Source organism: Heterocephalus glaber, unplaced genomic scaffold, assembly GCF_053883595.1.
Source record: "Heterocephalus glaber isolate CG9 unplaced genomic scaffold, H.glaber_assembly_v1.0 deba00000937, whole genome shotgun sequence".
Taxonomy (NCBI): Eukaryota; Metazoa; Chordata; class Mammalia; order Rodentia; family Bathyergidae; genus Heterocephalus; species Heterocephalus glaber.
In genome coordinates, this window is record NW_028258173.1 from 6,935,450 (window position 1) to 6,947,071 (window position 11,622).

General features: G+C 47.1%; 1 protein-coding gene across 1 annotated transcript; it reads right to left on the bottom strand.

The window, feature by feature from the left end:
• Window positions 1-2,932: 2,932 nt before the first annotated feature.
• Mrpl58 (mitochondrial ribosomal protein L58) lies at window positions 2,933-11,539 on the bottom strand. The gene is made up of 6 exons (XM_004860627.4): window positions 11,306-11,539; window positions 6,105-6,141; window positions 4,385-4,444; window positions 3,788-3,870; window positions 3,524-3,693; window positions 2,933-3,261 (listed from the first exon to the last, which is right to left on the bottom strand). Exons 1-6 carry the CDS (start codon window positions 11,489-11,491, stop codon window positions 3,177-3,179), a joined length of 621 nt encoding a protein of 206 aa, XP_004860684.2. The 5' UTR covers window positions 11,492-11,539; the 3' UTR covers window positions 2,933-3,176.
• Between the last annotated feature and the right edge of the window lie 83 nt (window positions 11,540-11,622).

An 11,622-nucleotide genomic window follows, 5' to 3' on the forward strand; every position in this document is an offset into this window, starting at 1 on the left:
CACAGTAAACTCCTGTAGCAGAGCTGATGAAGCCAGCCAGCCCCAAGCCTTCCACTCCTTAGTGACTTTGCCCAGTGTACGGCGTCCTCCAGTCACACACAGACCAAATATTCAACGCCATAATCCTTCAGTATCTTGAATTTTCTCTCCATCACTGTTGTCTCTGCCCCAGTTCCTGGTTGGGTCCCTCCCTGCTCATACGGGTCAGTTGGCCAACCCTTGTCTACTTCTCTGCAGTCTTTCCTCGTCCTGTCATGAGCAGGACAGTCATCCCCTAACAGCCTCTGTTAAGAGTAAAATCTAAATGTCTTGGCGTGGTGTCGCAGGCCTGTAATCCCAGTACTTGGGAGGCTGAGGCAGGAGGATCCCTGTGAGTTCAAGACCAGCCTGAACGATATAGCTTGACCTTGTGCCCCTTCCTCCCCCCTCACTCCTCCCAGATGAAGGGGCCCAGAACCAGCCACAGGAAAGCCTAGGAGTTGCCCCTACTGTTCCAGCCTTGCCCTTGGTCCCTCTGGTACCTCCAAGTGACATACCTTTGTCTTGCTAAGCTGGCCAGATCCTCCCCTCCTTGGGGCCCATTGCAAGAATGTCAAGCACAGGGCTGGAGATTTAGCTCAGTGGTTCTGGTGCCTGCCTCGCAACCGCAAGGTCCTGAGTTTGATTCCCGGCACCAAAAAAGAAAAAAGAATGTCAAGTACATCTTTGACCCTCCATCTGGACTAGCTACTCCTTTGCCTCCTGCAGTCTCATGTCATTTACTACACTTTAGGTCATGCTCCTGTAACAGGAACCTGTTTTTTCTTCTCAGTTTTTATCATCACTCGATGGAATGTCAGTTCTCTGCAAGGATGGGCTTGGTGTAGTGCAGTGTCGAGTCCTCACTTCATTACCCAGTGCCTGGCATTCAGTGAGTGTTGCCTAAATTACTGAATGAACTAATAATGCATGGTGCACTTCCTGCCTGTGAGCTGCGGCCTCCTCCTAGACTCTGAGTCCTTCCAGACAGGGAGCCTGTCTTCCACATCTTCTATTTTGCCAAAGTCACTTATAAATGACTTTCTCCCCTTGTCTCGACTCCAGTGAATGATAAGGTCCTTACTCTAGTGAACATACTACTACAGTTTATTATTTGACATTTGGACACTACTATGCTGTAATTATCAAATAAAAAACCAGATAAAAATAACATAGAATAGTCTAAGAAGTTCATCTATACCAGAGCAATCTACGAATGTTATGCTGGCCTGAGTGCCTGTTCCCACACCAAAAGGGCTACAAAATTACTTTCCTGAGCCAGACATAAAGGCTCAATAAAGCCAAACATAAAGCTGACATAAAGGCTGTAATCCCAGCACTCTGGGAGGTTGAAACAGGACTATAAATTTGAGGCCAGTTTGGGCAATTTAGTGACTTAGGGAGACTGTGACAGTCAACTGCTACATCAGCTTGAGTAAGAAAAGCTCAGTGGCTCAGTGTCTGTCTGTGTGTGGCTGAACGGATTAACTGAAGACAGAAGAACCATCCTGGGTATGAGTGGCACCAACCAATAGGCTCATAGCCTGAATGGAATGAAAAGAGGAACGAAGAAGGAAGGCTCACTTCGGTTTCTTTGGAGGCGCTCCGGTCTTTACTGTCTTTGCCGTCAGGACAGCATCTCCTAGCTTCCAGCTCAGACTTTTCTGCCTTCCCTTTTGGACTCTTTGGCCTCCTAATTTGGATGTGCATGGGATACTAGAGTGAGCTCCAGGCCTTTGAAGGGGTCCTTCGGCTCTCCAGCACACAGACAGCTCTTTTGCACTCTTCCACACCTGACTCTGCAGGCAGCCAGTGTAACCCAGGTTTGTAAACCCTTATATATTTATATGTATATTGTATATTAAATGTTTCTCTAGTGAGCACTGATACAGAGACTCTGTCTCCAAAAGGGGGGGGCAGGGAATGTAGTGCATTGTGAATGCCCAGGTTCAATCCCCAATATCAAAAAACAATACAAAACAACCTCAAAACCCTGTGCCAGCTCACTCGACCTCTATGGCGCACTGCCTAGTGTACACTTGAAACAATACTCCTTCCTGCTCAAATCCTCAATGGCCCCCTATTATCTACATTGTGTAAAGTCCAAACCCCATCCTTTAATCCAAGGCCCATCTACCTCCAAGTCCCCTGCTCTTCAGTGCCAGGGACTTTATCACCTCCCATGTCCCAGCCTCTGTCTTCTGCATTCACATTGGTTAAAATCCCAGACGTTTTCCAAGGCCGTTATGGCTTGTATCTAGATGTCACCCCAAAGCCTCCTGCGGTCACAGGTGGGGCTTTTCAACTGAGATGGGGTGTGTTCAGGGCGGTGTGGCTGTAGACTAGGGGGGCTTTTCAGAAGTGGCTGGATCTAGGGTGTGTGATGCTGGGATTACTAAACTAGTCTACTGATTGATTTAGCAATTGGGTATGGGTAATGAGGAGGCCCACTCTGGATGTGTGTGGCACCACACAAAAGGTGGGTAACCTAGAAGAGTTAAAAAGGAGAGGCAGGCTGTGCTTCTGCTGCTGCTTTATTACTTTGCTGCCTTCTGCCTGCCATGAACTGTTTCTCCTCTGCAATGCCCCTCTGCTATGCCACCCTGCCTTCCAACCACTGACTATGGACTGAAACCTCACAAACCGTGAGCTACAATTAAATTTTCCTCCTTTAACTTTGGGTGTAGGGTATTTTGTCTCAGCAACAAGAAAAGTAATTAAGATGAAGGCCCAGCTCAAATGCATGCTTACCTGTCTCAGCCCACCCACCTGCCTGTGTGCATCTGAGAGCAGACCCAGATCCCTCTGTCCTCCCTCAGGCTGTGACACAGTCAGCACTGAGGCAGTACCTGTGGGGCAAATTTGAACTGAGAAAAGGTAGCAGTTTTGAGCCATTCTGAATGAAAAGCAAGTCTATTGTGCTTAGAAGTTTACTGCATAAAACAATACATTCAATGGATAACTCTGATTTGACAATATGGTGGTCACCTATGAAGACCTGCAGCATTCATTCCAAATGAATATTTTTGGGAAGGTTCCTATGTTATAGACAAGCATAAACAGCAAAAATAAAAATGAAAAAGAAATCTCATGGTGTTATGTTTCGGCTCCACCATGATGCCCTGAACTGTGGTCCTTGCCAGCCGCATAGGGTGATTTCAGTCCATATCCTCCCTCCTGCTTGTCTTTATAGCAGAATTTATTCTCTTCTGTCTCAGCCTTTCCCGATTCATGTTTTCTATCCTGAAAGCAGAAAGACTCCAATGAGACCCAGATGCCCAATCAGTGCTTTTCAAAGTGGTGAGAGCAGCAAGAGGCAGAGCGGGAAGCTGGTAGCCCAGGCAGCAGGTGCCAGATGGGCACCTGTCAGGGCAAGGTATCTGCTTTCCTGCAGCTCTCCCTCCTGCCTTCGGGAGCTCTCAGGCTCTGTCCAGCCTCCTTTCTCAGCTGTGCAGACTACTTCTGCCTGGATCAGTCTCTGACAGCCCAGGGCATTTTCTCCTACCTGAGCCTGTATAGCCGAGCATCTTCTTTGGATGGCTCCTTGGGCACCTGACTGGCCTCAGCAATCATGTCCCGAATTTTCTGTAAGCAATCTGCCAGATTCCGGAACTGGTAGCGGCTGCTTTCAGAGGTGAGAATCAACTCTCCTGACTTGTTGATCTTATTTTTATGCTGCAGAGAACAAAGGAAAAAGTTTAGTCCCACAGAATACAGGTTTAAAAGCCTCTGAGGAATCTGTAGGGAAAGAAGGGAGGCAGGTGGTTACCATGAGGGCAATCTTCTGCCGCACGGGCTCTGCAATCCAGTCGGCGGTTGCCAAATGGAACCTGACTTCAGCCTTTGAATTCACTGAGAATGGAAGGAGAGAGCACAGGTCACTGAGGTGCTCAGCAAGGTGCGGCACCCAGGGGACCAGTGACCATCCTGACACACAAGGAGGCCAGACACCTAGCCATGGGTGTTCTGACCACAGGCCTGCAAAGACAATGAGGCTCTCTGGGACAAAAGAGACTTCGGGTAACCAAATGTCCAGTGCTTCCCTTACAGTTTTACTGGGTTCTAAGAAAAATGTGGGGAATGAGTTCCGTGAGAATGAAGGAGACCTGTTCTTGGAGCTGGCTGCTGGCTCACACTGTGAGTTCTCTTTGTTTAGCCTCACAAGCCAGTTCTAGCCTTAGCAACCCACAGCTGAGAGCCTGACAATCAGACCACATTCAGAAGAATAAAGAGGATTATTATGAGCTGGCAGTATTTAATATGCTGCTGAAAGATCCCTTTATTCCACATGAGCATCTACACAGATCCCTCAAGCCCAGCTCCCAGCCAAGGTTTAAAGCAAAAGAAAATACCAACAAGCCTATACCTTTGTTAACATTCTGTCCACCAGGACCACTACTCCGACAATAAGATATCATCAAGCGATCTGTAAAACAGAAGAACACGCAGACACACACGAACAGTGATGCTACAGCCAAATGTGCAACTACTAATTTACCATCAACATCTCTATTACACATCTGTCCTTCAATCACACACACACACACACACACTCAGATCTGTAACACTGGAGATTATTTACAGATGTCAAAACTGAGCAAGTGACTTCCCCGAGGTCACCCTGACAGCAGAGGAAGCAAAATCATGACATGGCTGTTTGCTTCTAGTCCACACATTCTTTCTGCCCAAGCTTTTAGCAGTTTGTTATAAAGCAAGGACTCTGCTAAAAGCTCAAACTAAAGGACAGACTTCATTTAATGTACTTCACAGTGTGGCAGATGTGGAACCCCCTGGCCTGGAAGCTCCAGTGGGGCAGGACTGGGTCTGATTGCTTGCTGGGGAGGAGCTGCTTAAGACCACACCCACTCAGGTGCTGCAGAAGCCCCCAGCAAGGCTGCCAAGAAACACTCCTCTGCCTCCAGTTCAGATGTGAGTGACAGGAAGCTTTCTGCCTCTTACCTCCACACGCACCTCTGGGGAAGGCCAGCAACCTACAGAACTTCCTCATTACAGCATAGCCTCAGATCTGCAGCCACAGCCACTGCAGTCTCTGGGCTCTTTTTTGTTTTTATGGGGTTTTTTGGTTTGTTTGTTTCTTTTTTCTCAGTACTGGGGATCAAACTCAAGACCTTGTGCTTACAAGGCAGGCGCGGTGCCACTGAGCTAAATCCCTGGCCCAAAATTTTTAATTTTGAGACAGGGCTTCACTAAGTTGCCCAGGCTGGGCTCAGACTTGTGATCCTCCTGTCTCAGGATTCCAAGTGTTGGGATTACGGACATGCGCCACTGCACCTGGCTATCTCTGGCCCCGCTGCTTCTGTGTCATGCTAAGCAATGGATATGGGGAGCTGGTACCTTAGCTAGTCTCCCTTTCACAGTCTATGGAATTTATAACTCTCTGAGTCTAAAAAGGGCTCATTGTTTCTTTTCAGGCCATACCTGTTAGGCCTTGTGATGCCGGACAGGTACAGAATTCTAATGCAAAGTTTACACGGAGAAGTGTCCTACTCATGTCCCCCAGCCACCAAGTTTGTCTTTTCCTTCTTCTCCCAAACGCAGTCACTGTACAGGTTTTTGTACATCTTTTCAAATATAGATACAGATATATGTATATTGATATACAGATAAATTTCAGACAGACAGACACACACATGAAACACAAATAGTAGCCAATATACCCTTCTGTACATTTCTTTTTTCCCATAACAATCAATATATCTATTGTGAAGATTGTTGCATGTCACAAACATGTCAGCTCTCCATTTGTGTGGCACACTTTGTCATATTTCATGAATGACTGTGCTTTTATTTAGTATTCTAAACAATGCTACAAGTGCACTTTTACGCACCCAGAGGTGGTTTGTTACTTTAATTGGGCTGAAGAAATCTGGAAGGAACATTTGAGGGGTAGTGAATAAGACTGATTTTTTTCTTTTCTTGTGCGTGCGTGTGTGTGTGTGTGTGTGTGTGTGTGTGGTGTTGCTGGGTATAGAACCCAGGGTCCCACACATTCTAGGCAAGTGCTCCCCACTGAGCTACACTCCCAACCAGAAATGACTGGTTTTTAATAAAATAAAATCACTTACCTAGAGGGATGTCATTGCTGGCTTGTTTTGCATCATCCTGTAATGTAATGCACACAGTATCAAAGTATTAGCTGCTAGGTGACTCCTAACTGGTCCAGAGCAACAAAAAGTAAATGGCACAAAGCCACAGTGCAAACGTAATACATTACTACTTTCAGGTCCCCAGCAAGATCATCATACAGAATGACAAGAGAGCATGCCCAGCCTCCAGAGACGCCATCACAGAAACTCTCCTCCAGGACAACAGAACTGACGTCTCCAGCCTTTCCTGCCCGAGCCTTAGCAAGTGTTGGGTACCCTCAGAGGCCTGGTTTCCCAGGGGGATCAGGAAGACCCCAAAATCAACACCTTCTGCCAACCTGGAGCAATGAGTCTGGTGGGCCACCATGTTACTTGGAGGACCACAGGAGGCTCACATGTGGGCAGCCTGCCTTGAACAGGGCCTGGTCCATCTGCCCTGGGGGTTCATGTCACATTGAACTAGCCATCTTGAAGCAGGACTTAAAAACAAGTCCTCCCCAGCCTTGGGCAGTGGCCCCTCCCAGCTGTAACTCTTTGTTCTGGTACAGAGAAAATTAATAGCTATGTCCTGTAACCAAAGTCTATGACCCTCTGTTCTCATATGATTCAAAAGACACTGTCTTCTTTCAAGGCTAAGTTACAAAACTGTCTGCCCTTATCCTGTTCCAGTAAACTCACTTGCTACATCACTAGATAAACCACCCTTTTTGACAAAATGTATAAAAGCTGGAACTTCTCTTTGTTCAATGCTCAGCCATTTTGGACAGAGTCTGCTGAGCTGGTGTATATACCTTAAATAAATCCTCCTGACTCCCATTTGGTCTCTCCTGTCCCTTGGAATTCTGCAACAACCCCAGGCCTTTTCCCTCTGTGTCTCTCTCAGAGCATTCTGATCTACATCAATGCTCTTTAGCCTTAAACTTGGTAAACACTGCCTCTTCGGAGGCTTTTCTGGCCCTCTAAGCTCAAATCATCTGTGCCTGTACTTTCTTTTTTTCTTTTCTTTCTTTCTTTTTTTTTTTTTGGTACCAGGGATTGAACTCGTGTCCTTGAACTTTCAAGGCAGGCAGCAGAACCACTGAGCTAAATCCCTGGCCCCGTCTGTACTTTCTTTCTTTTTTTTTTTTGGTACTGGGGATTGAACTCAGGTCCTTGTGCTTGTGAGGCAGGCGGTGGAACCACTGAGCTAAATCCCCAGCCCATGTGCCTGTACTTTCTCTGTCTACCTTTATTCCACTTATCATAGAATTATTTGGAGGTGAGATACTCACCCTACTCATCTCTCTGCAGCTTTGAGGACCACAGGCCTGAAGCTTGATCTTCCCCTTCCTCCTGAGCTACCTTCTCCAGATTTTGCTCTTTCTCACTCTCCTTTGCCAGTTCTCTGCACATTTTTTTTGGTACTAGGAATCAAACTCAGGACCTTGCGCTCACAAGGCAGGCAGGCACCGGCACCACTGGGCTAAATCCCCAGCCCTGGAACTTTTATTTTTATTTAAGTATTTTTGGTGTTGGGGATTGAACCCAGGGCCTTATGGATGCTAAGGACACGCTCAAGGACTAAGCTATATCTCCGGCCCTCTCTGCAACCTTTAAACACTGATGTGTTCCTGAAATCCTTCCTCTTCTCTCTCTCTCCTCTTTCCCTAAGAGACTATGCTGACAATTCCCTACCTTCTGGCTCAGACTCAAACCTCTTTGCTCAACTCATCCCATGTACCTAGTTCCTACTTGATGTCACCCTTTAGAGGCTTAATGTATATGCCTTGAACTTCAGGTCTCCTTAAGGGGACTTCCCTTACTAGAAATCTGAAGTAGCCTCAAGTATTCACTAGCACAGTATCTCGGTCAATTCATTATATGGAAACTGAGAAGCTGAAATGGAGCTTTAAAAATCAGGATTTTAGGGCTAGGGATTTAGCTCAGTGGTTCCGCCACCTGCCTCCCAAGCGCAAGGTCCCAAGTTAAACTATTTGTCTAGCTTCCTCATGCTGAGAGCAACAACTGCCACCCCCCAGTTGTGGTGCCAAGGAAGTTTCAATAGAACCAGACTTTCAACATTTTTCTGGGTCCACAGGTGGACCAAAGCCTGGCTGAATCTGAGGCAGGATAGAAGAATAAAGGTAGGTAAAAAAGAGATAGGGAAACTCAATTTTTTGTCTCTCTTATTACTTTAAACTCTGGGCCAGATCCCTGCTAGGCTCTGTACACAGCCATGCTAATCACTTAAGGAGTGTCTGTATTACAAGGTTTTTTTAGTCCTAAATTTACCTAATCTACCCATCCCCCTTCAAAATTGAGGACACCAAGAGAAGAGTGACTGAAGTCATCTTCAGTTGTTTTTTTTTTGTATCGGGGATCGAACTCAGAACCTTGTGCTTGCAAGGCAGGCAGCGGCACCACTGAGCTAAATCCCCAGCCCTAGTCATCTTCAGTTTGTAGGGACACCCACTTGCCAGCTTTCAATGTCCAGTTCCAGATTCTCCGAAGTGAGGCCTAGAAGTGTCCAAACCTACAATTACCTTGGATTCCAGGAAAAGCAGAGTTCTGGAGCCCATCCCCTGGTGAGATCACCTCTCAAGCAGGAACAATTACCCTATGTATGAGGATTCCTCAAGAGCTACAAAACCACAGCTGAGATAGTGACTCACCAGACCCTGGCCCACCTCAGTGAATCCATAAAAGTGGGCCTGTGCCAATGATGTAAGTCAAGAACCTGTTCAGCGGGCCAAGTTGAGGTCCCCATCTCCCCTTAGAAACTTAGTGACTTAGCAAGACCTTATCTCAAAATAAAAAATTTATAAAAGGGCTGGGACATAGCTCAGTGCAAAGGCACTGGGTTCAATTTCCAGTATGGAAAAAAAGAAATCCTCTTTGGAGGACCTCCTTGGACCTATCTGGTGACAAATACATATACAGTCTTTTCCTGGCTTTTATCCTACCCCTCCGATAAGTTAATGTGCTTCTGTGCATTCAGGAAAGGATGGACTATATCTGTCTTCATTTTTCCACTTTTATGGGTTTTCCTGTACTCAGGCAAATGAACCCAGATAGTAGGGGCCCAGCTTCAAGCCTCTGGCAGTGTCCCCAGTAACAATATGACTTCTTACTACTTGATGTTTTCCATCCTTGTTAACTGAAAGCCCCTCTCACTAGAGTGGAAGTTATAGGAACCAAGGATCCCATCGGTTTGACAATTATGGCTGTGGTATACAGTAAAGTTTTGTTGAATGAATGAACAAATGAATGTTTTTCCCACTCTCTCATTTTAATTAATGGCAACTCTATCCTTCCATTGTTCAAGAGCCTAGACTTCAATTTTCTCTTATTTTTTTCATATCCAGCCATTAGCAAATCCTGTAGGTTTTCCCTCAAAATATGTCTAAGATCTGACCAATTTTCAAGAACTATTGCTTCCACCCTGTTTATCCTCTCTGTCCTGTATTATTGCAATCTCCTAACTTGCTGCCCTGCACTTTCAGTCCTCCAGGCTACTCCCTGTAAGGCTCCGTAAGAGTGATTCTACCAGGTATGGTGACTCATACTTGTAATCTCAGCACTCTGGAGGCTGAGGCAGGAGGACTGCCATGAACTCAAGGCCAGCCTGAACTACATAAGTGAGACTTTGTCACAAACAAACAGAATGATCCTTGTAAAAGTAGGTTGCATTATTCCATTTTTCTGTCTGAAATCTTCCAATAGCTCCCCACTGCAGTCAGAGGCAAAGTCAGAGGCCAGTAAGCCTCTCTATAAACAGTCCTTTCTCTGTCCACCTCTTGCCTCTTTAGCTTCACCTCCTCTGACTGCCCCATGCAGCCACACCAGTCCAGCATGTTACTGCCTTAAAGAGGTTGCAGGTGTTTCCTCTGACCTCTACCTGGCCGTTTGTTTCCCCAATATCCTCACAGCTGTTTTGCTTCTTCCAGGTCCTTACAGGAATGTCACCTCCTCACTGAGGTGTAGGGGGTCCCAGACCACCCTACACTGCAACACTATACTCTAGTTCTAGCACTCCTTATTTCTGGACTTTACTTTCTCTAAAGTACCATCTTACACATTCTAAATTACTTTTTTTTTTTGAGGTATGGTCTCAATTTATAGGTCAGGTTGGCCCTGAACTCACTTTGTAGCCCGGGTTGACCTCGAACTCCCAGCAATCCTCCTGCCTCAGCCTCCTGAGTGGTGGGATACAGACTTGCACCACCACACCTGGTTCTATATTACTTATTGTTGCCTGTCTCCTTTCAGCAGACTACTAGCTTCACAGCATTGGTTTTGGTTTGGATACTCTATGCCTAGGATAAGGAACACAAACTCACTCCCAAAAGACATTTGTCAAATGGGTGGCACAAGATGTAATCACAGCACCTGGGGAGAGGCTGAAGCAGAAAGATTATGAGTTCTAGGCCAGCCTCGGTTGGTTACAAAGAGAGAACCTGTCTTTTTCTTTTTTTCCTTCTTTGGCTTTTTTGACATGGGCTCTTGCTATGTAGTTCAAGCTGGCCTTGAACTCACTATGTTGCTTAAACTCACAGGACTCCTGCCTCCACCTCCCAAGTGCTGGGATTAAAAGCATGTGCCACCAAGCAGGGCGAGAGAATCTGTTTTCAAAACAAAACAAAAAACTTGTAGAATGAATGAATAAACACTATATTCTCCTCCAGTCCTGTAGACGCAAGGTCAATAGAACGAACGGGGTGGATTACGGTTCCTCTCCCCCGTTGTGGCCCGAGGCAGTGCCTGCACACAGTGCTAAATAACTGTATCTTGAAGGAATGAACAAGAAGCGCCCCCGTTTTGGGGGTTGGCAGAGGCAGCGGGCCGTATAACGTTCCAAATGTAGCAATTTGCCAGGCTCTGGCCTCTACCGTCCACTTTGCAGGACCAGAATGCCCACATTTTCCCTTGAAAAAAGCGTATGGGGGGTGAGGACCAGGAATACGCAGGAAAGCTGCTGATATTGAAAGAAGCCTATCTACCAGGTTGTCCCAATACCCCAGTACCAAAAGCCACACAGGCCTCACGACATCCCTTCAATCCCAGCTCTCTCCCGCGACAAACGTCGCGTTCCGCCCACGGCGACCCCCCACGTAGCTCCACGCCGGGCCAATGGGGCCCCGGCTTCCTGACGTCACCCAGCAACGGGAGGAAACGCCCCTTCCTTCCTCTGTCCGGCTCACCGGGATCTTCCAGGCGGTGTCCGAGCCCTTGGACTCCGGGTAGAGCTTGTCCAGACTATAGATGCTCTGGAACTCGGTGCCGTCTACTTGTTTGTGCACAGCCCGGCGAGGGCAGCGTGCGGGCAGCCGAAGCAGCCGGGCTCCGACTCTGCTCAAGGTCCATCTCAAGCACCAGGTGGCCGCCATGTTGGGTCTTGAAGCCTCTTCCGGTGTGCTCTCTTTTCCCCTGGCCCGTAAGGGCACATTGCTGTCCGTTATTTGGTTCCGCGAGGCTTTTAAGTCCCGCTTCCGGGAGACGGCGAACAAGGCTCTTCCCG

Excerpts from the sequence above, each read along its gene's own strand:
- Mrpl58 (XM_004860627.4), bottom strand. The coding sequence starts at position 11,491 with ATGGCGGCCACCTGGTGCTTGAGATGGACCTTGAGCAGAGTCGGAGCC. Across the intron at positions 3,871-4,384 it reads TGGACAGAATGTTAACAAAG|TGAATTCAAAGGCTGAAGTC; the intron begins GTATAGGCTTGT and ends TTCCATTCTCAG. Across the intron at positions 3,694-3,787 it reads GGCAGAAGATTGCCCTCATG|CATAAAAATAAGATCAACAA; the intron begins GTAACCACCTGC and ends TGTTCTCTGCAG.